Here is a 27,191-nt window from a genome sequence, read left to right as displayed (position 1 = left end):
CTGATAGTTCTTAGCTTGAGTATGGAATATCCCATTCATTTTAGTTGATTAAATACAGTGAAGAAATTATTAAAATTTTAGGTAATTATCACTTTTATCTTGCTGATGTATTTTTGTCACTATTGGTATTGTGTTTTTTACTCCTTTAAAAAAAGAAAAAAGCACAGCCAAAAGCTTTTTTTTAAGTTTTTTAACAGTTGTGTCTCTGTTTAGATATGCTAAACAATAATTATGAAAACATGAATTGGAACAAAATGACACCTATGATAGAGAAAGAGGCCCATACCAAAAAAAGCATTCTTTTTTACCCATTGGAGGCACTCTTTCCTTTGTAGTTGAGAAAGATAGAAAGGAGATTTGTGAAATGTCTGCTATTAAACCAGAATTTAAATGTGCATCAATGTAATAGCTTAAAATTTTTTTATTATTTGTTCCCACTGAATTCATTGGATATATTTTTCAAAAGATATATATATGGTGACACTGGTGTGTTATTCTGCTCAGGTAATGCTGATGGGCTTCTGATATGGAGACTTTGTGGGGCTTCAGAACCTAGCATGCCACTGGTTATACCTTATCCTCAGGTATGGATACACTTTGTCACCAACGAACGTGTAGAACATGTTGGATTCCATGCACAGTATTCCTTTACAGGTAAGACTTATGATAAGCTCTCCAACTCTGGCAATAACATAATACATAAATTTTTTAATGACATTTTCCATAAAGATCTCGCATATATTTTGTTAGATGTATTTCTAGGTTTATTTATTGGTTTTGTTGGTAGTGTCAATGAGACATTTTTCATTATACTTTCTAGCTGGTTGTGGCCTATATCTAGGAATTTTTAAATTTTAATACATCAATCTTTAGCCCACAGATCTTGCTAGACTCTTATTAGTTTTAGTATTTTGTCTATAAATTACCTCTGGTTTTTCTGCGTAAACAATCATATCTTCTGCAAATTGATAGCAATTTTTCTCTTTCAATCCCAATTCTTGATTTCTTTTTCTTGTCTTATTTCACTAGCTAAGGCCACCATCATAATGTCAAATGCAAGGGATGACAGCATCTTGTTTCTGACCTTAATGTGAATGACTGTAACATTTCATTGTTAAATAAACTGGCTTCTCATAGGTTTTCAATAAATACCCCTTATCACATTAAAGGAAGTCTCTTCAATTCATGGTGTACAAAAATTTTTTTTGTTTTTTTTTTTAACTGTCAGATTTTAGCAAATGCTTTTTCTGCATCTATTGAGATGATCCTATTTTTTTCCTACTTTAATGTGTTAATGTGAAAAATTGTATTAAAAGATTTTTCTCTTGTTAAACCATCTTTTCATTTCTGGGATAGACCCTACTTGGCCATCATGTGTATTTTGGACATATTACTAAACAAAATTTACCAATGTTTTGTGCTAGATTTGTATCTGTGACATTCAGTTTGTACCTGAAAATTCAGCCCAAGACAGACAGTACTCCTCCTTGCTGCTTCTCTGGGCCATTAGAGTCTTCCTAGTCCATTTCACTAATATGGCAGTCCTTTTAGATTCCAAACTTTATGTAAAAGCCCTTGCTTTTGTGGAGGTCCAAGGCCATATGTTCTCTTTTTGCCTGATCATCAAACCTCAAACCACAACTCCTGGGGCCCACATCTTGATTCTATATCCTCTTAGACCGACACACTCTCAGTTTAAGATACCCCTTGGAATTTGAGTACATTTATTGTTTATAGTTCTTAGAGATCTCCTTTCTTTCCATTAAGTTGGGCTGTGAATCAAATATATTTTGGTTATAATTTTATTTAACATTTCTTTGTGTTATAACCAAATGGTTGGTTGGAGAAAAGAGTGAGATTGATGATCTATTCAGTCAACCATGTTGCCAGCTGGTTTTTCTTTCTCAGATTGAAAGAAAAGAGTCAGATTTCAGGAAGCAGTATTATTTGTGTGGAACATCAGACCATACCATGCTTTGGAAATGTATCCATGTTTCAACTTGCTATACTAATATACACTTTGGTAGCTGATTACAATATATGTTTTTGTTGTCAAACGACAAAGTCTTTAGTTATGGTCCTCATCATATTCTTCAAGCTTACATTTATTTTCACAGGCCTAGTGTTTTGAAGAAAGGCAATGTTCTTTCCTTTGTCCCTAGTGCATTTACTGTCAGTTCTATGCTCATCTAATTATTCTCCATTTATGGTTCAGATAATCTTCCTTCTCCTTTGTATCAAACTTGAGCCTGCCTTCACTGTGTGATTCCATTTGATTAACACTATATGGGATTCTGTTTATTTCTAATCTTCCATCTAGTTTTACTTTGCTTTCATACAGTTTCATCTATTTGTTCATTTATTGTCCTTTTTTTAAATCATAAAGTACGATGGCTATAAGTAGTATTTACTTTAGCTTTACAGAATTTGGTGTTTTTTTTCCTTTCTTATTTAGAAGTTTACAATCTAATTTCAGACTGTGGTGGAGTACAGATAGGTGAGAGTGGAGTGATCTCAAGCCCCAACTATCCAGCCTCTTACGACAGGTTGACCCACTGTTCTTGGTTGTTGGAAGCCCCACAAGGCCACACCATCACTGTGAGTTTTGATTAGTGGGTAAAATAATTCTGAAATTATACAACAAAAGTACCATGTCCTGTGTGGAAACAGAGTTCTTTCAATAAGCAAGTGATTAGAATAGGCTTTGATCCAGGTCATCTTCTCCCAAAAATTCTCTGCTTAGCGTATATACATTGGCATCTACAAGTTTACAACTAATGAAGAATGAAATATCTTTCATTCTTTTTCAAGCACAGGAGAAGCTCTCTATAGAAGATAGTTCCCCATCCAGAAAAGAGATGTATTTACATTCTTGATATGAGTTGCCATCCCAGCCCAGGGGACTGAGGATGACCCCAATGACTCCCGTTCTGGGAGAAATATCCCTTCTCAAAATTTCCAAGAGAAACTTCAATGAGAAAAAAATAGAGGAGGACAAGGGAGAATGAAATAAGAGACATAAATACCAAATTATATAAATTAAAACAAAATAAAAGGGTGTGTAAGGACTTCAGTCGAACTCTACGTAGGTAGGCTCACTTACAGCTCAGAGTGTTTCCTCATTTCTTCCCTTTTCTCCTGCAGCTGACATTCAGTGATTTTGACATTGAAGCCCATTCAACCTGTGCTTGGGACGCTGTCACAGTCAGAAACGGTGGTTCCCCCGGATCACCCATCATAGGACACTACTGTGGAAGTTCAAACCCCAGGACAATCCAGTCGGGTTCCAACCAGCTGGTGGTGATTTTTAACACGGACCGTTCGGTGCAAAATGGTGGCTTTTATGCAACATGGAACACAGAGACTTTGGGTAAAAGAAAGAACATTCTCTGCGCTTACTCTCTTTTATCATCGATGTATTTTTAAAATTTATTAACTAGCCCAACAAGTATACCTTTTGTACCTACTCTCTGTCAGACTCAATTCTAAATGTTTACACATGACATCTCATGAAGCAACCTTGTAAGGAAGACACAGTATCAGTGCACATTTTCTCCACTTGCATGGGTGGAAACAGGAGAAATGGGTGGATAATTTGCCCAGCTCGTGGAGCTGACGATCAGCAGAGTCAAGATTTGAATGAAGACAGCAGAGCCCAGAAACTTTGATCTTAATACTTCACCGTGCTGTCTCCACAGGCAAAGGGCCATGGTACAACTAGGGAATCACAAGTAATAGAAAATATGTGTTGGAATCACAAGTAGTTGAACATATTTGGACCATGGAGGCAGAATGCTGAGTGGTGAGCTGAGGGCAGGAAAATAAGTAGTCCACATCCTGGAGAGCCTTGGCTTCTATATTATCCCTCGAGCAGTGGGGAGCTATCTGAAGAGTTCTGAGCAGCAAAGTGACAAGATAAGATTTGTGACTTAGAATGAATGCTGTGTATGGGGCAAAACATGATAGATTCTATTTCAAAAGATTACTTGTTGTACCTGCAAACGATGACATTTCATGGAAATTTCATTTCATGGAAACTCCCAGAAGATATAAGCCTTGCATTGGACACTTTTGTCAGGATCTCATATAGTCTTGCAGCATCACACAGGGCAGCTATTTCTAGAAGAGTCAGGTGTTTGGGGAGCTCTCTGAGCGCTGCTGAAGCAGAGGGGAGCTGAGGTGAACCGTTGGTTTTCCAAGGGTTTAAAAGCAAAAGATACAGGGAATACTCTTTAACTTCATTTTGTTTTGAGTTCATATTTTTTTTTCTTTTGCCATCTCTTAAGAACATACTTTAATATTACAAAATAGTTCTAGATTTTTCTTTCTTTCAATCCCTGTAATTTATTGTTCATCCATCAGCATTTCAATATGAACGAACCAGGTTACTTAATGGAAGATTACGTGATCTTAATCTTAAGATTTAATCTTAAGATTAAATGATCAAAATCATTTTCTCCCGTCCAGGATGTTAGCGTAAAATTGCAGATGAGTATAGACTTGTATTCTCAGGTGTTAGTGGCAATAAAACACAAAGCTTGAGATTGTTGGGCCACAAATACTACATAGCCTCAAGGGGAGTAAAAATTATTGCTCTTGTTTGAAGACAGGATAGAAGTCTGTCCTCTTCATGGCAAGGATTAATGGTCTCAGGTGAGTTCAGTGTAGGTGTAACGAAACAGTAACAGCTGTAGCCTCCTGTGGCTTCAGTGACCTTCCATTTGCTGAGAGTCCTTGTTGTGGACCTGCCCCAAAGGTCAGAGACTCATATGTAAGGAAAGACACACTGATATCTCACACTTAGAAATGTGTCCTCTCCAGAAGTCTTCAGTTACCAAAATTGTTATTTTCATCACAAAGTAATGACTTTTTCCATGACAATTTTTCAGGTTGTGGTGGAATACTTCATTTAGACAATGGTACAATCAGATCCCCCCACTGGCCTCAGAATTTTCCCGAGAACGTCAGATGTTCCTGGACAGTCATTACTCACCAAAGTAAACACTTGGAACTCAGCTTTGACAACAACTTCCTCATCCCCAGCGGGGACGGACAGTGTCGGACCAGCTTTGTGAAGGTCAGTGCACTTGTATATTTAATTGGAGCCAAGCTGGTTGCAGGAACGTAAACGTTTAGACTAGAAATGACTCACTGTCTCTCAAAGGAGGAGAAGGACAATTTTGCTGCTTGGATTTCTTGAATGAAAAAGTGAGAAACCTCAACCACTAGGAGTTAAAATTTGGACCACAACACACATTGCCCTGTGACTTTCATTCACTAATACATAAGCAAAGACACTTAATTTAGGAGATTGTCTCGCCTTATTAAATTCTCATGAGCATTTACGGTTCTTCCTTTCTACAGAAACTAAAGAGAGAAGGGCAGATTTCTTTCTTCCTCTGTTTTTTTCTTTCTTTATTTATTTCTTTCTCTTTCTTTATTTCTTTCTTTCTTTATTTCTTTCTTCCTTTCTTTCTTTTTCTTTCTTTCCTCCTTCCTCCCTCCCTCTCTCTCTCTCTCTCTCTCTTTCTTTCTCATTTTCTCCTTCTTTTCTTTTTTCTTTCTTTCTAATAGACCCTCAAGGACAAAATGAATCAAAGTCACCATGACAGGCCACATTTAGAGTATCCTATAAAAATTACAGAAGGCTAGACATGCACTAGTGCCAGCCTTCACCTGAGCCTTAAGCGCCCACAAGCTGACCAGACCGTGAGGGACCCATCCATGTAAAATCATGACCGTGGGTCAGTCAGTAAGGCTCTCTTCCTCTCCAGTTGTAAATACTGCTCCTGTGGCGCTGACATCACTATTCATTGACTTATGACCGTGATAACTGTATTATAAATTTATTCCATCTGTGCTATTTTATATCTCATGTGTTCTATCGCTAAGAGGACATACACCTTTTAGGGGAAAGAACATTCACCTGGGCTCCGCATCTCTTGCATTTACCACCTGAACGTTCCTCTATGAGCCAAGTACACATCTGGGCTTTAAATTACTCAGCTGTAAAATGAAGAGACTAATTCCTACTTTAGTAGGACTGTTTCAAGCATTAGACGTAATATGATATAATAACATAAATAGTGCTCAGTACTTGGAATATAAAACCACCTAATGAGTAGAAGTGGATTGTATTGTCGATGTTGTTGTTATTTTACATGATCTCTCAAATTATGTTTTATATCTAACTGATCCATGCATGCTGTTTCAATAAAAATCCTAGACTTGTATATAATACATGTAAAACAAAACATCGTATACACTTTTCCTAATTGCTTTTTTCATGAAACAAACGAACTCTCTCAGGAATTGAGTCAACATCAAATATATAGACAAAGTAAAGTCTTTCAAGTTCTTCATTGGAAAAGTGGAATGTGAAAAGTTATTCAGTCCCGTTTCTCCTCTGGATGGAATGGGAATCCCTCTGACAGCAGGCAAGGCTGAACCACTGGCGGGTGGGATCCATCTGGAACTCTGACAAAACTCAGTGGCCTAGAAAACACACTCTTTCTCTGCTGGGCCTGAGACTCCAGTTTTTGCCAAGAGATACTGAGGTGGGTAAACAAGACAGGCAAGAGGGGCTCAGCTCCAGCAAGCAGCCCTTAACCTCAAACCTTATACAAAAATTCACTCAAAATAGGGCTTCCCTGGTGGTGCAGTTGTTGAGAGTCCGCCTGCCGATGCAGGGGACACGGGTTCGTGCCCCGGTCCGGGAAGATCCCACATGCCACGGAGTGGCTGGGCCCGTGAGCCATGGCCGCTGAGCCTGCGCGTCTGGAGCCTGTGCTCCGCAACGGGAGAGGCCACAACAGTGACAGGCCTGTGTACCGCAAAAAAAACAACAACAACAAAAAAACCTCAAAATAGACCATGAACCTAAATGTAAATATACAGGTATAAACTTTGAGGAGAAAAAGAACAGAAAATCTTTGGGACCTAGAGATAGATGAAAGGTTCTTAGACTAAACCTCCAAAGAATAATCCGTAAAAGGAAAAATTAATACATTTTACCATATCAAAATTAAAAATATGTTCCTCTGTAAAGAGATGAAAAGACAAGCTACAAACTGGGAGAAGAGATTTCCAAAGCACTTACCTGACAACAGACTACTATCTAAAGTATAGACAGAACTCTCACACCCAACAGTAAAAATAGAGTCCAATTAGAATATGGGCAAAAGATATGAACAGATATTTCACCGAAGAGGACATTCAGGTGGTGAATAAACATACGAAAAGATGTTCAACATCACTACATAGCCATGAGGAAGAATGAGACTTAAAACCACAACGATTGCCACACACCTGTCAGGCTGCCCAGAATAAAAACAGTGACCGCACCAAACCCTGCCAAGCCTGCAGCGTTGCCAGTGGGAACGTAAATGGCACGCCACTCTGAGAAACAGCTTGGCACCTTCTGGTAAAACTAAACGTGCACTTACCATAAGACCCAGCAAGTATACTCCTGGGCACTTCTCCCAGAGTACTGTAAACTGTGTCTGCACCGAAACCTGTGCACACATGTTCAGAGCAGCTTTATAGGCAGTAGACAAAGACTGGAATCAGTGCACATGTCCTTCAACAGGTGAATCGTTCAGTGAACTCCGGTACCTCCGTACCGTGGAGTACAAGTCCTCGGTAGAAATAAACTTTTGACAGGCTAACGATCTGAACAAATCACCAGAGAATTAAACCAAGTGAAAAAAGCCAATCCCCAAAGGTTACATACTCTATTGTTCCATTTACATAATAGTTTTGAAATGACAATGCTTAGAAACGGAGGACAGACTACCAGAGGTTAGCAAGATGTGAGTGTGGGCATGAGTCGTGTGTGGCTATAAAAGGGCGACTCCAGGGAACCTCGGTGTTGGACCTGCTTGGTGTCTTGAATGTGGTGGTATAAGCTTGTATGTAACCGAATACACACACACGTGCGTGAGCCTGGGGAACTGAGTAAGATGGGTGGACTGTGTCGAGTCAGCGTCCTGGTTATGATATTACATTACAGTTTTACAAGCTGTCGTTGTTGGAGGAATCTGGGAAATGGGTACAGGGGATTTCTCTGTATCTTACAACTGCGTGTGAACCTGCAGATACTCAGGAAACGTTTTTTTTAAATTGCTTGAGTGATAAAATATCACCTAAAGCCAGGCTGAATTGTACAAACCTTAAGAAACGTCAGAAAGTTTTTGACAGTTTTGTAACGTTTTGTAGGTCCAATATCATTTAAATGAGTTCTAGGTCATAGAACCAATGAAATGAGATCTTGACTGACAGGTAGTGATGAATATTTAACAAGTCTTTACCATGATTATCATTATAACACCCGTGTTCTTGAGCCACAAGGTAGAGATGTCAGATCCATAATTAATGGCTTCAGAAAAGTATAAGCCCGTGAGGAGTCTTGAAGTTCTTTGTTAAAGAACTGGAGATTCTTTCCTAGAAGTTTTAGCTCCTATCACTTCACCTCTTGAGTGATGTTTGTAGAAGTAGCATGTGCAGATCTCTCTGTAAGTCATGTTTACAGTTTAACAGAATGTGGTTAGAAAACTTCTGTATACTGTTTCCCGGGATAGTTAAAGGCAGGGGGTCAGGCGACATAAAGGGGATATTAGGGAAAATAGGGGGTGTGCACTTCTTTCCTGACCTTTTTGTTTGTTTGGTTGGTTTTTTTCGGTACGCGGGCCTCTCACTGCTGTGGCCTCTCCCGCCGCGGAGCACAGGCTCCGGACGCGCAGGCTCAGCGGCCATGGCTCACGGGCCCAGCCGCTCCATGGCATGTGGGATCTTCCCGGACCGGGGCACGAACCCATGTCCCCTGTATCAGCAGGCGGACTCTCAACCACTGCGCCACCAGGGAAGCCCCCTTGACCTTTTTTTATCTTTTGATTTGGCAGAATATCTTTGCTTTTGTTCCAGTCCCAGGCACCTCCCATATCTCATAAATGGCAAATATAATTGGACCTCAGTAAGATGATTAACAGCAGGATTCGCAGTGTTTGAGAATCAATTGAAATGATACAACTTTAAAGAGCTGATGGCGCCCTGAACTGGCGTTACCTCACACCTCTTCCCCTGCGCTGATTTGCTACTAGAAACGTTTGTAACGGCTTGGTGTGTGATTGCTTTTTTTGAGGAATAGTCCTGAGAGTGATATGTTCAGAATGAGTAACTTGATGTGAAGGGAATGTTGAACAGTTAAGTAAGACTAATCCAAACCCAATTACCTTCTTGCCTTCCCAGGCTAGATAATTCTTAGTTGGGGGTTTGGGGAGGGGCATCACAGGGCGCTCAGCAGCTCCCCTGGCTTCTGCCCACTACATGCCACGCCCACACCAAATGTGACCATTGAAAACACTGGCAGACATCACCAAATGCCCCCAGGAAGGGCAAAATTGCTCCCGGTTGAGACTCACTGGTTAAACAAGTTTAACCGTCCTTTTCCCCCAATAATGTGCATTTATCACCTAATATCAATATTTTCCTTGAGTGACTCAACACTGTAGATACCATGATCTCTTGCCTGAACTACTGCACAGACTCCTGGCTGATCTCCCAGTGTCCTCTCTTTTCCTTCTCGTCTCCGCTGTGAGCTTCAAGCCTCCTGGAGGCCCCTTGCCACGTTCAGGATGTGGCCCGGACCCCTGACCTGCCACGGGGCTTGCACTGACTGCAGCCCGCCTCACTCCTGACTCAGTTTTCGCTCTGTTTGAACTAGCCCTGCCCCTTCCTGCCCCTGGGGCTTCTTCAGGCCTCTCTTGAAGTCAGGCAAAGCCCCTCCTACACACTCAGCAGCTCCTTTCGCAGTTGGAATTTGCATTTAAACGTGATTCTGTGATTAATATCCTTCCCTAGGTTGGTCTAGGATTGGTTTGATCAAAGTTGGAATTTTGATCCTCACAATCTATTCCCCAGCAACTATTTCTCAAATGAGCATATCATCATTTGCTTCTTGTAAAGTGGCCAGGGTCTACCTGGGAGTTGGTGACGCAGTCTTTAGTGAATTGCAGAGAGACTGAATCTCATCCTTTCTTCAAAATGAACCTTAAAATTCAACAGTGCCAGGAAGTCTTCCATGATTTATCCCAAGTCATGCCAATTACATGTAGACCTGGAATTCATATCCACTTTCTTCCCATGGGCTTCGTGCTTGGTAAATCTTCTCTACTTGCAACCCACACTTTGCCAGCCATCCAGGACAAATGGTAAACCCCACAGTAGCACACATGCTGCTCTGTTTCCCCCGGCATGTAGCAAGTTGAGCTAGATCAGGTCAACTAGGAAACAGCAAGAGGAAACTGGGTAGTGATTAAACTGGGTAGTGATTGAGGGTTGTTTTTTTTTTTAAAATCACTGCCTAGATACACAAAAATGAACAGTCTCCTTGCAAGAGTCACGAACGGGCTATACTATAAAAAAGCAGCCTAAAGAAATGGTTCTCAAAAGAAAATATTGCAGATTTGTGTGTTTTATTTACTATTACGTTTAGTCTATATACACCTGAGTGCTATTATTTTCCAGCCTGAGCACAAATTAAACATTGACGAGGGAAAACCTGGAGCGCTAAGTCATGTTTCTGGCTTTGCCAGGTGTGGGCAGGCACTCAGGAGGCCGACCAGGCCCTGTTAGCCTCGAGCTGCGGGAGCGTGGCCCCGGGTCCCATCATCACGCCCAGAAACGCCTTCACTGCTGTGTTCCAGTCGCAGGAGGTCCCAGCTCAGGGCTTCTCTGCATCCTTCGTTAGCCGTAAGTAGCGCCGAAAACCAAACCCAGGGGCCCTTGGAAGGGCGTGGCTGCCACAGGCAGGCTTGGGGAGAAGGGGTCTGCTCCAGGGTTGGCTGGTCTGGAGGTCCATGGGGAAAGTCTGGGTGGGCCACCTAATCCTGAGTGCACCCTTCCTTCCAAATCAGCAAGAATGGAACTGAATCCAACCATAGGTCAGTAGAGAAATGATGTAGAAGGCCTGAGTGCCCGTCGCTAATGTCTGAAATTAACCCTAAAATCTGCATGGGGCAGGAATTGGGCAGAAGCCCAGGAGGCCGTAATTAGTAGACCATCAGCAGGCCGGCCCTGAAGCGCATTGCCTGCCTGCATGGAACTCACCTGGGGCTGTAAAAACACGGTCTTCCCCCCAGGCCTGTCGGAATGCAGGACTTGCACGTGTGAGCTCTCACCCAGGGGATTCTCACGCTCAGTCAACCTTGGGGGCGCTTTCTTCGGCTTTTCCCCTTCCTTCTCTGACGACTACTCACCAGGTAGAAGAGTGGGACGTGTAGTTTTCAAGTCTGAGACACAGTGGTGTGTGTGCTTGTTGGCTGAATTAAATCAAGTAGCACCTATTTGCAAGCCACTGTTTAGGGAAAAGTTTGACGAAAGGAATCAGAGGAAATAATGCAGTGAACAGGTATTTCGGACATGAATAAGAGGGTGGTGTAAAGGCAGTAACAAAAGACCACCGCAGACCTAATTTTAGGTCTTCACTTGGTTCGTTGTGTCTGTGTATGTGTGTGTTTTAATATCAGTTTAAAAGGATACTGATATTTTGTATCGATGTGATAGATAGGGAGTGTGTGGATTAACTAGTTAGTGGTCAGATAAAACAGATGTCATTTTAGTGGTAAAAAGGTAGTTCTCTTCATTTCTGACACCTGGGAATCATGTGAGACTTGAGTTGGGATTAGTAAATTCAACCATTTTTATGAAGCAGGTATTATTTTTATAGCCATATTACAATGGTAATGAAAAGAACATATTTTTCTATAATATAATAAGATATTTTAAAACTGTTAAGCGTATTGACCTGGTACAGATCACTTTTCATTAGTTTTCTTTCTTTAGCTACATGAATCCTCTTCAATCTTTGCTAAGTTATTCTTCCTTTAATATCTTAAAATTAAGTGATTTGCAATGGATTTGTGGTAAAATTTCTACTTAGCCCAAAACTCTGCATCATTTTTCTAAAAACTGTATAATATTCTGATTTTGCATATTTATTTTTAAATCAGAGCTCCATTCTTTTAGTTATTGTTGCTTCCATTTGGAGTAGCTCAGAGAATATGTTTCTAGAGAGCTTAGGAAAGTTGAGGCTTTCCCTCACTGATAAAGAGAGATTTGTCTGGGAGAACAAATTTTCTAATAATGGCTTTTTCTTCCCACTTAGGATGTGGAAGGAACTTCACTAATCCTTCAGGTTACATTGTTTCTCCAAACTACCCAAAGCAATATGACAACAACATGAACTGCACCTACATCATAGAGGCCAGTCCTCTGTCCCTGGTCCTCTTGACTTTCGTGTCTTTCCATCTGGAAGGTAAGTTTATTCTTATCTAAATTACAACTGGTTCTTAATAAATGAATGAGTGATAGAGAAGCAGAGGCAGAGATTGTCTAAAATCACCATTTGAGGAAAATATTAAAAATGTTGCAGAGTGGAGTTGATGCAAACTTGATTAAAACTCCATCCAATATTTTAAGAACACAAGTATCATCCTACACATTCCATCCAGAGGTTAAAAAATAATGCAAGAGCTTTAAGAACATGAGCATCACGTAAACGGCCTAAAGAAAATAAGTCTGAAATCTATTACATGTTAATCATAGTTTCTAATTTATTCATTTGCGTTTATTCTACACATGTACAGGTGCCTTCACACAGTCTCACACACACACACACTATAAACCAGCAAGAGAAACTTCCTTCTGAGTCACAGTAGGTGCTTCGTAAATGTTGAATGAATGAATTAATAAAATTAATAAATATTTGTGTTCTACTTTCATTAACTCTGACTGTGGGATACTCTCTCATCTTCTTTTTCATTTTCATCTTCATCAGTACCACAGGGACTGGGAAATCCCTAACCACAGTGCCCCTCTGGGTTCATTCCCTGCCTGTTGGCGAAGGGGACAGTGGAGCTGCTGGTCTGGGCTGGGTTCTGACTACACTGGACACGGCTCGATGTTTACCCAGGCGGTATCATACGGCAGAGAAAAGTTCCCTTCAAGTGGATGGACATCTCCAACCACTCAGTCATTTTAATATTTTTCACGAATTCACTTTTCATTTCTAAATTACAATTAACCTGTACGTTTGCCAAGCTTCGTCTGCCCAACCAAAATTTCTTTCTATTTGGGTTGGTCTCCCATGGCGGTGAAAAGTTAAACTTAGCAAAGTGTTCTGCAGTATTCAGCATCCAGGAAATTTATGTTTCATAAAAATAAAAATGACACATCCGTTCTCATAGGGTGATGAATTATACAAAGGCTCTCCCTGGGAGCACTTTCTGGGACCTCCTTTTCCTACATCTCTACATACTGTAGGTTTTGGAATGTGTTTGCTGGAAAATGCCAGGTACGGACTGATGTTTGTCACTGTACGAATGCACTATGAGGTCAAGTATAATCTTCTCAGCATTCGCTAACACAAACTTCCAGCAATATAAGAAGATGTTCATGATTTATAAAGTATTAAGGGAAGGTAAAACAGTTTATATAAGAGATCCTATTTTTTTATTTAAAATAAACTGGGTGAGTAAAATCTGTAAGACTATTAACTGGTACTTAAAGACTTGTTAAGTCTTTTTCCCTTTTTCAGATTCTTTTCCCTTTTAGGTTGTTACAAAATATTGAGTATAGTTCCCTGTGCTATATGGTAGGCCCTGTTGGTTACCTGTTTTATATACAGTAGTGTGTATATGTTACTCCCAAACTCCTAATTTATCCCTCCCCCCACTTTTCCCTTTTGGTAACCCTAAGTTTGTTTTCTCTGTCTCTGAGTCTGTTTCTGTTTTGTAAATAAGTTCATTTGTGTTAATTTTTAGATTCCACGTATTAGTGCTGTCGTATGATATTTGTCTTGCTCTGTCTGACTTGCTTCATTTAGTATGATAGTCTCTAGGTCCATCCATATTGCTGCAAATGGCATTATTTCATTCTTTCTTTATGGCTGAGTAATATTCCAGTGTGTGTGTGTGTCTGTGTGTGTCTGTATATCTCACATCTTCTTTACCCATTCATCTGTCAATGGACATATAGGGTGTTTCCATGTCTTGATTGTTGTAAATAGTGCTGCAATGAACATTGGGGTGCATGTATCTTTTCAAATTATAGTTTTCTCCAGGAACTATAGGCCCAGGAGTGGGATCCGTGGGTCATATGGTGGTTCTATTTTTAGTTTTTTAAGGAACCGCCATACTGTTCTCCATAGTGGCTGCACCAATTTACATTTCCACCCACAGTGTAGGAGGGTTCCCTGTTCTCGACACCCTCTCAAACATTATTATTTGTAGACTTTTTGATGATGGCCATTCTGACCAATGTGAGGTGATACCTCATGGTGGTTTTGAATCACATTTCTCTAATAATTATCGATGTTGAGCATTTTTTCAAGTGCCTGTTGGCCATTTGTATGTCTTCATTGGGGAAATCTCTGTTTAGATCTTCTTCCCATTTTTTGATTGGGGTGTTTGTTTTTTGATACTGAGTGAAAAAGTTATCTTAGTAACGCGAAAACATGTGGTTTGGATTGTGCATCTATATGTGCATTTGTCCTCACTACATTACATAAACACAAGAATATCATTTGCCAATATTATTTAGACTGAAAAAGGAGATGCTGGTAAATGTACTATGTAATATAGCCACAGAAACCACTGCCTATACCAAGGGTACATGTATTATTAGAAGGGGACCTATACTGACACCGCACAGTAGCTCCCTGAGTTTAGTTGACAGGTGGGGTAAAGGGGCGAGCATACTCTAGACTACCTGACCTGGGGTGGGGTAGGGCAGGCGCGGTATTTTAGGACCGGTCTCAATTCCAGATTGGCCACTTACTAGTCACATGACTTTATACAAATTACTTAATCTTTCTGGTAATCACTATAATTTTTACAAAAATATTGATATAAAATAGTAGCTGTGAAAGTCAGATCATGCCCATAGAAACATACCTTGTGAACCATTGTTTTGTTATTTTTGCTGCCACCGGTCGGGATCTCCAGACATGCCCTTTAACACAAGTCGGCTGCGAACAGATATTTGGTTTTGCCAGATTAAGTGATTTCTTTTTTTTTTTTTTTTTTTGCGGTAAGTGGGCCTCTCACTGCTGTGGCCTCTCCCGTTGCGGAGCACAGGCTCCAGACGCGCAGGCTCAGCGCCATGGCTCACAGGCCCAGCCACTCCGCGGCATGTGGGATCTTCCCGGACCGGGGCACGAACCCGCCTCCCCTGCATCGGCAGGCGGACTCTCAACCACTGCGCCACCAGGGGAGCCCTTAAGTGATTTCTTTTTACTAATGAATTTGCTCGTTCTCACCCAGTTGAAGAGACTGATCTTTTTATAAGATAATATCCTTATGATAATATCTTGTGAAATTTCCAGTGTTACATGTACTGGAAATTACATGTACTCAGCGTTTTCAAACTGCTAAGTGAGTATTTTCTGGCTTAGAGTAAATGAATCATGATGATTTCCTAAAAAGGGCAACATTAATCAGATTTATTTTGTGGTTAGATTCTTATCACTAATCATATCAGTGCCGACGTTCATGGAATACCATCAGCAAGTTAGAGATCCACTAGCTACAGTAAAAATCACCTTCCACCCCTTAAGTGAGCCTGAGGAATTCCTGTGCAGTGTACTGTGATGAAACCGAGTGAGAGTAGCTCTCAAGAAAAATCACAGCCTGTCTGCAGGAGCGTTGGTCTTCCTAGCTGCCAGAGGCCATAGACCTCTTTCTGAGAGATTCTGTCCAAATGACTAAGTATTTCTGAGCCCAAGCGGCCAGCAGACCCTGCATTGACCTGGGTGGAGATGAAAGTTCTGGATTTGCTTTTTGTGATGGGCCATTGGCACAAAAGGTGGATTTATCAAGAAGAAGATGGACTGATCCAGGCTACAGAATACTAGAGGGAAACACACTTGTCCATACACTGTGTTTACTAAGCACTGACAACGGGTTAGGAAAGTTTTTACTATTCAGGCTAGTTTATTGGTTATTGACCTACACACTGGTGCTCTTCCTGCAGGGAAGTTACAAATGTTCAGTGACCTACTTTCCACTAAATACGTTGCTCTGAAATTATGTTATGGTATTTTATGTTGGCCTAAGTTTCTCTTTCTCCTTATTATTAATTTCCAGTGCTAGTCATTCTATGAAATACAGACGTATGTTTCCTATATAATCCCTACTGAACTATAAAAATTTCAGGGAAATCAAAAGTCATAGAAGGAACTTCCATTTGAGCGTCTACAAGACTTTTTAAAGTTACCTCAAGACTAAAATGGCTCTTGGTATTCTTAACAGCGTCTTCCAAAGTTGTGAAATAAAATAGAGATTTGACAAATTCAAAATGGTACTTTGGTCAAAAACAAAATGGCAAAAATAGACAAAATATAAGGAGAAAGCATGAGGGAGAAACCATCACTGTCTCCAAAGTACTTATTCTGGAATCAGATGTCATCAAATAAATACTCATTTTATTTTCCCCAATATTGAACAATCTAAAAGTATATGTTTCTGTTTTCATTATTCATGTGGCCAAGTAGATGCCTCCAAGTTACTGGGAGGATTATAGGTCTTTTTTTTTTTTTTTTTTTTTTACTTTATAGATAAAGAAAACACTTAACAGATGAGGTAACCTAAGACAAGCCAGTGCCTTCTGTGCCTTGATTTTGCTATCATTAAAATTGGGTAATGGGGCTTCCCTGGTGGCACAGGGATTAAGCATCCGCCTGCCAATGCAGGCGACACGGGTTCGAGCCCTGGTCCGGGAAGATCTCACATGCCGCGGAGCAACTAAGCCCGTGTGCCACAACTACTGATCTGTGCTGTAGGGCCTGTGTGCTGCAGCTACTGAGCCTGCGTACCACAACTACTGAGCCCGTGCACCTAGAGCCCGTGCTCCGCAACGAGAGAAGCCACCGCAATGAGAAGTCCACGCACCGCAACGAAGAGTAGCCCCCGCTCACTGCAACTAGAGCAAGCCCGCGCCCAGCAACAAAAACCCAATACAGCCAAAAATAAATTAATTAATTAAATAAATTTATTTTTAAAAATTGGGTAATAACATTGATTCCCCCTGGTGATAATGAGGGGTTTAGAATTCTTAACTAAAAAATCCTACATCTAGGCAAATTCTAAACTCAGTTTTTCTCAGATCCAGAGTATCTCTTGATAAGAACTGGATAGAGAGTAGTCCCTTGGCACAGAAAATGGGCAAGAACCAATGCAAATGCATTTTGTTTACTGTCCTCTAGAGATGGCCTCAAAGGCCCCGAGAGGAATAGGGCTAGATTTCCAGAGCAGCTGCGTGGCAAGTCCTACGTAATATTTGCCTGAATTCTCCTTCGTTAACTTAGAAGTCCTGGTTTACAGGGTATGCCTGATATAAAGCTAAACAGAAAAAAGGAAGAAAATTTAGTTTTAGATTTTTTTTCCTTTTGCCCTTTTTTCCCACCAAGAAACATGATAACTGAGTTTTGGCGGTCTTAGTTCACATTTCCTCTCTATTTTATCTGTTTTTTTTTTTTTTTTTAAGTGGCATCATGCAGCTACTTACCATTTCTTTTCTTTACTTCCTCAGTTGTTTCTCAAGAAATCAGAAGGTAGGCCCATTTTGCAATCCATTATTTTAGAAAGCACTGGGCAAGGGTTCTTTTGAAATAGTTCTTATTGATATTTTATTCAAATTGGCCAAAAGCCCCAGAGGAGACGATTTAGTTATGTGAGATTCCTTGCTTGCCTGTGTTATAATACAAGACCTTGGCTTTCACACTCTGCGGAGCTTAGTTCTGTACGAGCACCTGCTTCTCCCTCTCAGGGAATCATCCTCTACTGGGGAGTCCAGTCTCCAGGCTACTCAGAGCTGCCCCCCAATTCACATCCCTCTCCCTAGAACCCTTTGCTATTTTACTGAAAGGACTTTATCGTATCTGCAATATTAAAATATTTCAACCAAAAGGATTTCCCACTATTTCTAGTCCTCTGGCATCTTTGCCTCTCCATCTATGGCTCTGAAGGAAAAGTGCAGTCGGAATCTAAATTCCACAAGTTTACATTATTTGCTGAATTGCTCATCCTTGGCTTCCCTTTCAATTCTCTCCAAGTTCTTGGAATCATGATGAAACCCAGAATCGAACATTGCTCTCTGTAATGAAGATATGTGAATAATGTGATAAAAATTATTTTTCACTATGTTGGATACAACCTTACCCATTGAAAATAATAAATGTGTCTTACAGTTTTTCAGAAGGATGGAAAATAGTCATAAAAACAAATCATGGAGGATTATTTTACACCTCTGAGATTTCAACAGTAAATATTCATCAAATCAGTTACTGAAGATAGGATTAAGAATGACTGTAGCCACTTGTCCCATGACGTCCGTGGAGAAAGTATCATTCAATTTCAGGGTGCCGCTCTTCCTGATGAGTTCTCACGTGTCTGATTGAATGCTACCTCCCGGCCATAAACTCAGCTATGATACACATCTTGCTTCTTGAAGAACTTTTTTTAAACCTTGACTAGGTTCTTTTCTCTCCCTAGAAGACAATCATCCTAGTTGCATTTAATTATATTCTACTTGAGAATTTCGTGTATATTTTGATTGCAATATAAGATATCACAATTGGTTCCCCTATGATTATGGAAAAGTGTTTACTATCATTATTTTCTTACGCCTGTGATTTTGTCACCAAGTGTCTTCTCACTGAAGAATCAGACTGATATCTTTGATCTAATGCAGTGAGGTGATGTGTACAGCTTGAGAAAAAGATGTATGTGTGTGAATTATTTGATGCCTGCTGACATATTTATATCTCATTTTCTTGTGCATTACCTTGTTTATGCTAATCCTTGATATGTTCTTAGACTTTAGGTAACTTCACCAATTCTGATATTATGTAATGTTTGATTTCTTATGGATAACATTTGGAAGAGCATCCCACCTTAAAGAAATTACTACTGGAAATGACACGAGAATGTTTTAATCATTAAGCAACTTGCCAAATATCACAACTTTCATGATATATTGAGTCAGGCTTTGAAAATGAGCAGATTGTCTTGAACGGTTTGCTTAGTTACCTGATAATATATTGCCGTCTACAAAAAAATTTAAATACCCTCTCAGCTTCCTCTGCTTCTCCTTATTGTCGATACAGACCTTTCATAAACAACTAGTGCATTTTGGCTATGTCTCAGTATAGATGTACAACTGCTATTTCACGACTGATTTTTCTGCAATTAAATTAGTTCCTTTAATTTTTTTGAAACATTAGCAAGTATATGACATACTTTACCTTACGTTTCACAGCCTTTCCATAATTTTCTAAGACAACCACCACTGTGATAGTCTATATCATCAAAGAGTTAAAAAACGAACTCTTTAGTACTTAAAGGATAGCTGCATAGCAGGTCATTCGACCAAAGTAGAACTGAGGTTTTAATCTAGCATCAGCAATATTTCCTTTCATTCTGTGATTTTGCTTTTACAACTTAATGTATTGTTGCTGGCTAAAGATATTTTTATAGCTAATTCATACTATTTTTTGATTCTCACGTTCACCTCCTCTGAATGTTTTAAATTCCAACGGAGCTCTTGGAACAAGAAAAATTCTAAGGCTATAATTAAGGTACACAATTTGGCAGTATTCAAACTGTGAATCTGAGTTTAATGTATTTCTTTTTTGTCCTGTTTTTCCAACATCGTATTGTTTCTTATTACATGGTAAGGTCATTAAAGTGAAGTCTTTAACATTTTTGACTTGTAGATTTATTCCCAATTAGAAGCATTTCTATTCCAGGATTTTCAAAATGAAGGAATCCTTTGGGCTTACTTTAATAAACATATCTTGAATTGATACCTCAAAATTTCTTCAGTTGTATAAAAACATAGCTAAAATGCCGAAAGTGTTCCTAAAATGACTTAAAATTTAAATTGCGTAGATATTTTCTGATAAAAAATATCAATTTTCTTTAAGATAATACAATTAAAAGAGGAGGGGGCTTTTAATGTACAAATATATTAAAAATGCACACATCAGGATTCTTTCAGTTAAAAGCAGTAGATTATCTTCAAGTCTGCTTAGAGGTAGAGTTTATAGAAAGGATACTGGGTTATCCCATCTCGTCAAAGGAAGGTTTAAAAATAAGAAGGGGACTAATAGGCTTCCAGAACATGAATCCTTCAAAAGGTACTGTCTTTCCCCCTCTCTTTCTGCACGACAGCTTCATTTCCTCCTGTTACAGCCTGGCTTCCTAGCGCAGTCAGGAGACCGCTGCTGCTCATTTCCAAGTTGAACATATTTGGCTCCCACTGTTGACTCCTTCTTAGTCAGTTACAGTTTGAACACATCTGATCGGCCTAGATGGAGTCTGAGATCCTACCTTGGAGTAGTCAGTCAATCTATCAACAGTGCTCAGGACGGTGGGGTCCCATAAAGAATAATTGCAACCATGATTATGATTAGGATAATCCTTACTATATCAATTAGGAATTTTTATGGCACTATTAACAGGAAACTTAATTCAACCTGGTTTAAACATAAAAGGGCAATTTATTGGCTTTCCTTCTAGACAACCTCAAAGTTGGTGGTCCCTCATATCCGCTTAATCTAGCATTTTCATTTTGTCATCAAACGTTTTACTTTTTCTGTTCTCACTGTGTGCTACTCCAGTGTGAGTCTCACCCTAAAGCTGGCTTCTGTCTTGGCTGTAGGGTAGCTGCCCTCACAGTGGGCTTGCATATCCCTCATGCATGTCTAGGAAGAGAGAGGATGTCTATCCAGTGGCATGCTGGAGTTGGCTTGTACCATCTTGCAAGAGTCAGTCATGCTCCTCTGGTCCAAATTCTGCATCTAATGACCTCGCATTGGTAACTTGACATTGGCTATAGTGGGAGTATTTCTACCACAGAGATTGGAAAATGCTACAAATGAGGGTGTGCCTCTTTCCCTCGGAGAGCTGGTTGTTCTATTTACCAGCACACTACTGTCTATTCCAGATTCCAAACAGTTTACCTGAAATTTACTCTAAATGTATTGGCCTAGGTCACATGCCCACCCTTGAACCAAGATCTATGGCCAGGGGATTTGAAATTATAAAGTAAATGTATACCATAGTTTCTTTAATTTATAAGAATGTTCTAACAGCAAACAGGCAGTCTGATTGTAAAGTCCATTATGTCATAGTATGTGCTTGTATAAGAGATTGTAACGTAGTTTTGGGCAGTTCCGATGGGGAATTTTAAGTAGGTAAAGTGTGTGTGTGTGTGTGTGTGTGTGTGTGTGTGTGTGTGTGTGTAGGTGTTAGGTACATGTTCAAGTTATCATCTAGATGAGATAAAAGTGTTTTCCTTTGTTTTTGTAAATGAGAACATGAAAAATATTCTATATCATTAGCCATCAGAACAATAAATTAAAGATCACAATGAGGTACCATTTCACACACAACAGAATGGCTAAAATGAAAAAGACTGACAATATCGAATGTTGGCAAGCATGCAGAGCAACTGGAAGTTTCATACATTCCTCATGAGAATAGGTACTGATATAACCACTTGGAAGAATTTGACTGGCAGTTTCTTATAGAATTAAATACATACCTTATTTATGACCCAGCAATTCTACTCCCAGGTACCCAAGAGAAATAAAAATTTACAACCATTCTAGTATCTAGAATAGAAAAGAACTCTTAGAACAGAACATTAAGAAACATATATCCCAGTTTAAAAATAGCAAAGGAGGGAATTCCCTGGTGGTCCAGTGGTTAGGACTCCTCGCTTTCACTGCCGAGGGTCTGGATTCAGTCCCTTGTTGGGGAACTAAGATTGAGCAAGCCACACAGTGTGGCCTAACTAAATATTTTTAAAATGGCAAAGGATCTGAACAGATATTTCTTCCAAGATATACAAACGGCCAATAAGCACATGAAAAGATGCTCAACACCGTTACTCATAGAGACATGCAAATCAAAACCACAATGTACTACCATTTCATACTCAATAGTGTGGCTAAGCTAGACAATAACAAGTGTTGGTGAGGAGGTGGGAAATTAGAACTCTCATGCTGGTTCTAATTGCTGTTGTGGTGGCAGGATGGTGCAGCCTCTTTGGAAAACAGACTGATAGGTCCTCAAAACATTAAACATAGGGTTACTCTATGAGTCTGCAATTCTGCTCCTACTTATTTACCCAAGAGATTGAAAACACGTATCCACACAAAACCTTGTACATGAATATCTGTTGCAGTGTTATTTATAATAGCCAAAAGGTAGAAGCAAAACTCATGTCCATCAACTACAAAATGGATAAACAAAAATGTGGTCTCTCCATACAATGGAATACTATTGAGCTTGGAAGGAATGAAGTACTGACACATGCTACAACATGGATGACCCTCAAAAACATCGTGTTAAGTAAAAGCAGCCAGTCACAAAGGGCTGAATATTATATATTTTATATATATATATATATATATATATATATATATATATATATGTGATTCTGTTTATGTGAGATGTCCAGAGTAGACAAATCCACAAAGACTGAAAGTAGGTTAGTGGTTGCCTAGGATTGGGAGAACAGTAAAGGGGGAGGATGGGGCGTGACTGTGAATGGGTACAAGGTTTCTTTACGTGGGGATGAAAATGTAGAAATGGGGGAAATGTCAGATACCTAAAGTTCTGTGGAACTGTGAATTGGTAACACTTTTCCAAAGGACTGTTTGATAAATCTGAAAAAGAATTTTACCTTAGTACCAGTAACTCAACTTCTAAACATTTATTCTGATGAAATAATGAGAAACTTCTGCAAATATTTATATATAAAAATGTTTGTTTCAACAGTATTTTTATCACAAAAGCTAGAAAAGGTAGAATTATTAAGCTGTAGGGGATGAATTGAACATAGCATGGCACATCTATATATTAGAGTTCGATAGATGCATTAAATTCAGTGTTTTAAAAGATATTTAATCATATTAAATGCATGATGTTATGTTATTTCCTGTTAATAAAAATTAGGTTACAAAAGATCCTACGCAGGATGATTCCAATCAATGTTTTTGTTTTGTTTTGTTTTGGCTACGTTGGGTCTTCATTGCTGCGTGCAGGCTTCCTCTAGTTGTGGCGCGCGGGGGCTACTCTTCGTTGCGGTGCGCGGGCTTCTCATTGCGGTCGCTTCTCTTGTTGCAGAGCACAGGCCCTAGAGCACGCAGGTTTCAGTAGTTGTGGCTTGGGGGCTCTAGAACGCAGGCTCAGTAGTTGTGGGACACGGGCTTAGTTGCTTGGCTCATGTGGGATCTTCCCAGACCAAGGATCGAACCTGTGTCTCCTGCATTGGCAGGCGGATTCTTAACCACTGTGCCACCAGAGAAGTCTCCAATTAATTTTTTAACTATATGATTCACCCATAAAAATGATTGGATACATTGTAGTAATAAAAGTCTTCTTAACTATATTTAAAATAGATAACCAACAAAGACCTACTGTATAGCACAGGAAACTCTGCTCAGTATTCTGTAATAACCTATATGGGAAAAGAATCTGAAAGAGAATAGATATATGAATCACTTTGCTGTACACCTGAAACTAACACAATATTGTAAATCAAAAAAAAAAAAAAACCCAAAATATGCAAATAGAAAACATCCCATCACCAAAAATAAAGTTTTTTAAATTTTTTGTTTTTCTGTTTTGTATTTCTCTTTAGAATGGGTTGGAGTATATATGTTTTATAATTAGAAAACAAAACAATGATATATATTTTACAATCACTAAACTCTTAAGCTAATATTGTTTGTGTGAACATTTGTAACATTTGTTTAATTAACGTTGAGATTCTAATGACGTCTCCGTGGTAGGAGTCCTTTATCTGTGGGTAAGCGTCACTGTTAAATGCAAGGTTTCTCACTAGCAGCACGTTGGCGTTCTGGGCTGGGTCATTCTTGTTGTGGTGGAGGGCAGGGGGCCTGGGGCAGCCCTGAGCATTATAGCACGTTTAGCTGCATCCCTGGCCTCTGCCCACTCCGTGTCAGTGGCACACCCCAGCATGACAGCAAAACAATGTCTTCAGGTACTGCCAAATGTCCCTGGGAGGCAGAATTGTCCCCAGTTTATAATCACTGAATTAAAGGAGTCATTTTATAGGGAAGAAAATTCTGTATTGTTTCAAAGTAGGATTCAACTGTTGTGAAGTTCTCCCTGTTTCCTCACCCCTGTGCTTGTTTTGTAACTAGGGTGAGGGTCGTTCCTCAGGAAACCAAATTGCGTGAATCGTCCTCACATTTTCGTGTAATCATTTATGTTGCTTCTGATTATTACTTATGTTGCTTCTGGTTGTTCCGTGCCCTGTTCAGCTCGCTCCACTGTAACGGGAAGCTGTGTCAACGACGGCGTGCACATAGTCAGGGGTTACAGCTTATCTTCCACGCCTCTGGCGACGCTGTGTGGGGATGAGAGCCTGTCCCCTGTCACCACCTCTGGTCCCATGCTGCTTAACTTCTACTCAAATGCACATACCACGGACTTGGGATTCAAGTTTTCCTATAGGATAACCCGTGAGTAGCCATAATGATGTAGTTTGGAATTTTCTTTTTCCCTCGAGCAATTTCCATAAGGAGATTTAATTGTATTCACACATCACCAAGTTGAAGACTCAGAGACCTTAAGGGAGAAAATTATTAATTAGGTGCATGGTCATAAAAAAAAAAAGGGAGGCCCTTTTTCATGAACTTTGGCAGAACTACTCTTTGAAAATCAAATGGAAGATTGAGGTTTTTATTTTTATTTTTATTTTTTATTTTTTATTTTTTGTGGTACGTGGGCCTCTCACTGTGTGGCCTCTTCCGTTGCGGAGCACAGGCTCTGGACGCGCAGGCTCAGCGGCCATGGCTCACGGGCCCAGCCGCTCTGCGGCATGTGGGATCTTCCCGGACCGGGGCACGAACCCGTGTCCCCTGCATCGGCAGGCGGACTCTCAACCACTGCGCCACCAGGGAAGCCCTGAGATTTATTTTTGATAATTTAAGTTAGAACGAACTGCTACCTTCAGTTGTTCGTACATTGCGTAAAGTGACTTTTTGGCCTGGACTGTCCAGGTGCCTATTTCATTTTCCCAAGTCACTCTGTTGAAAACCAATCCTTTATACATTTAGAAAAAATGTAAGAGAATATCTTTATGATGTTCTGGTAGGAAAGAATTTTTTAGCAATATGCAAAAAGCACAAGTCGTAAAAGAAAAGATGGATGTATTCAACTACATGATAATTTGCAGCCTCTCTGTATCAAAATCAGGGTGAGACAAGCCGCCGAATGGACAAAGACCTTTGTAGCTACCGACATCGTTTCATTTTTTGTAGACAGTTTGATCCATGTTTGTTTGAAAATCATAAGATTCTATTTCCCTACTTTGAATGGTCTTTTCCTCTCCTGCAATAAACTTGGCTGGTTTGCTGACAGCATTTTTTTTTCACATCATCCCAACTTCAGTAACACGGGCAAAAAAAGATCCTGCAAAATGTTTGTTCGATCTTTACTTGACATAACCCATTGCTAAAGGTAGAAAGTCAAATTGTTTTCTTTCAAATAAATTATTGTTCCCATCCCCAGAAGAGCCTGAAAATGTTTATTGACTCATGAAACAGGCCTTCGTGGTTTGTGGACGTTAACTGCCCCCGAGGCCTGGCCCCGTTTGTAACGCATGATTCTGTGTGGCCCAGGGATTCTGTTAGCACAGACAGAACATTCCTTCCCCCAGTTGTCTGTTGGATAAAGAGAAGGGGTGACTTGTTTTATTCTTTTGGTACAACTAGTGTTATGGAGAGTTTCCTCCCCACTTTATATTATTTTACTCTTTAATCCCTCATTTTCCTAAAACACTGTATACAAGGGTCCACATTATCTACTATGAGAGTCTCTTTTAAAGAGGGTTGATATCGAAATTTCAACTCCTGACAATGTACAAACTTGGGACTTATTTTAGGCATTGACAAGCTTTCAGAGACCACATTATTGTGAACAAGATGAAATAGAATAATGGCTACGCAAATCTAACATTTAATTCACTGCAGATGTACCCAGGGGCCTGAGCACAGGAATGATTGTGGGCATAGAGAGAATAGCTTTCCCTGCAATGTGGGCTCAATTGAGACAAAATAAACAAACAGACAAATAAAAAATTACCTTAATAACCTTAAATGGCAGCCACTATCTGGTTGTCATTTCTAAGATATGTAAATGGAATATGTCCATTGATAGTATGTAAACCATGAAAATATCATCAAAATACACTCACGTTACTATAATTTTAGAATCATAAAGTAAAATAAATATAAACCTTTCTCACTGCTGTGAGAATAGGGCACTTTCCATCATTGCACGGCACAAAGTAATCCTCCTGATATGCAAAGCCAAGCGAAAAAATAAAAATTCTCTATTTTGTATAATGGGATTTCATTCTCTTTTTACGGCTGTTGTTTTATTGACTAGTCGTAGTGACTAAGGGCTGTGGGCTGTTGATTGCTGGACTCGGGGTGGGCCTACCTTCCTCATGCTTGTTGAGGATTGGTAATAAAACTTGGTCAAGTATGGCCCTTACCAGTCTCACGACCAAATAGAAATACGCGAGACTCAAGAGCTATGCATTTGAGCCCACAGAGGGGACTAACCTCCATTATTTCAAAAGTGATTTCTAAAATTTCACCTTACGGTCGTCTATCATGGACACAGGAGACTCCAATCCATATTATTTAAGATCTTTAGATCACAGCCCTTCCTGGGTTCATAAGCCCACAATGTGCCTTGGATTCTGCTCACCTTTTCTAAACTTCCAGCAATCACTGTTGTCCCCCTGAATCTGTCACTGCTTTATAGAGAAAGGACAGTTATATTCCAACATGGGAAACGTTTTTTCTCATCATTTTCACTGTGGCCATTATTTTCGCTCAGACTTATTCCATTCCAAGAGGTGCCTTGAAACATTCTTCCCTGCTTCTACCCCTTACTGTCTTTTCCCTCTACCTCGGTGGAAAAATCTGAAGCATTTGTAAGCACAGTAAAGAGAGGTTTACATTGCTTTAAGACAAAGAATTATCATCTCTCTTGGGGAGAAAGGTACCATAGTAAAGAATGTCTGGAAATGACTTTCCTCTGCCATGAGTCATAACCATTCTCTGCCTGTTCCCCACCTTCTGT

The 27,191-nt window shown here is 39.8% G+C and overlaps 1 protein-coding gene across 1 annotated transcript in view; it reads left to right on the top strand.

Annotated features, from left to right (window-relative positions):
* CUBN (cubilin) overlaps positions 1-27,191 on the top strand; it is a 266,027-nt gene that overhangs the window by 192,657 nt on the left and 46,179 nt on the right. Inside the window, exons 51-57 of the mRNA XM_019933506.3 lie at positions 505-654; positions 2,477-2,598; positions 3,145-3,370; positions 4,890-5,077; positions 10,593-10,749; positions 12,164-12,313; positions 24,356-24,556. Of these exons, the coding sequence (XP_019789065.2) occupies positions 505-654; positions 2,477-2,598; positions 3,145-3,370; positions 4,890-5,077; positions 10,593-10,749; positions 12,164-12,313; positions 24,356-24,556 (1,194 nt within the window). The remainder of the gene's footprint in view (positions 1-504; positions 655-2,476; positions 2,599-3,144; positions 3,371-4,889; positions 5,078-10,592; positions 10,750-12,163; positions 12,314-24,355; positions 24,557-27,191) is intronic.

Source organism: Tursiops truncatus, chromosome 2 (genome assembly GCF_011762595.2).
Source record: "Tursiops truncatus isolate mTurTru1 chromosome 2, mTurTru1.mat.Y, whole genome shotgun sequence".
Taxonomy (NCBI): Eukaryota; Metazoa; Chordata; class Mammalia; order Artiodactyla; family Delphinidae; genus Tursiops; species Tursiops truncatus.
The sequence above is the reverse complement of the archived record's forward strand: the minus strand, read 5'-3'. Positions and strand labels throughout refer to the sequence as shown.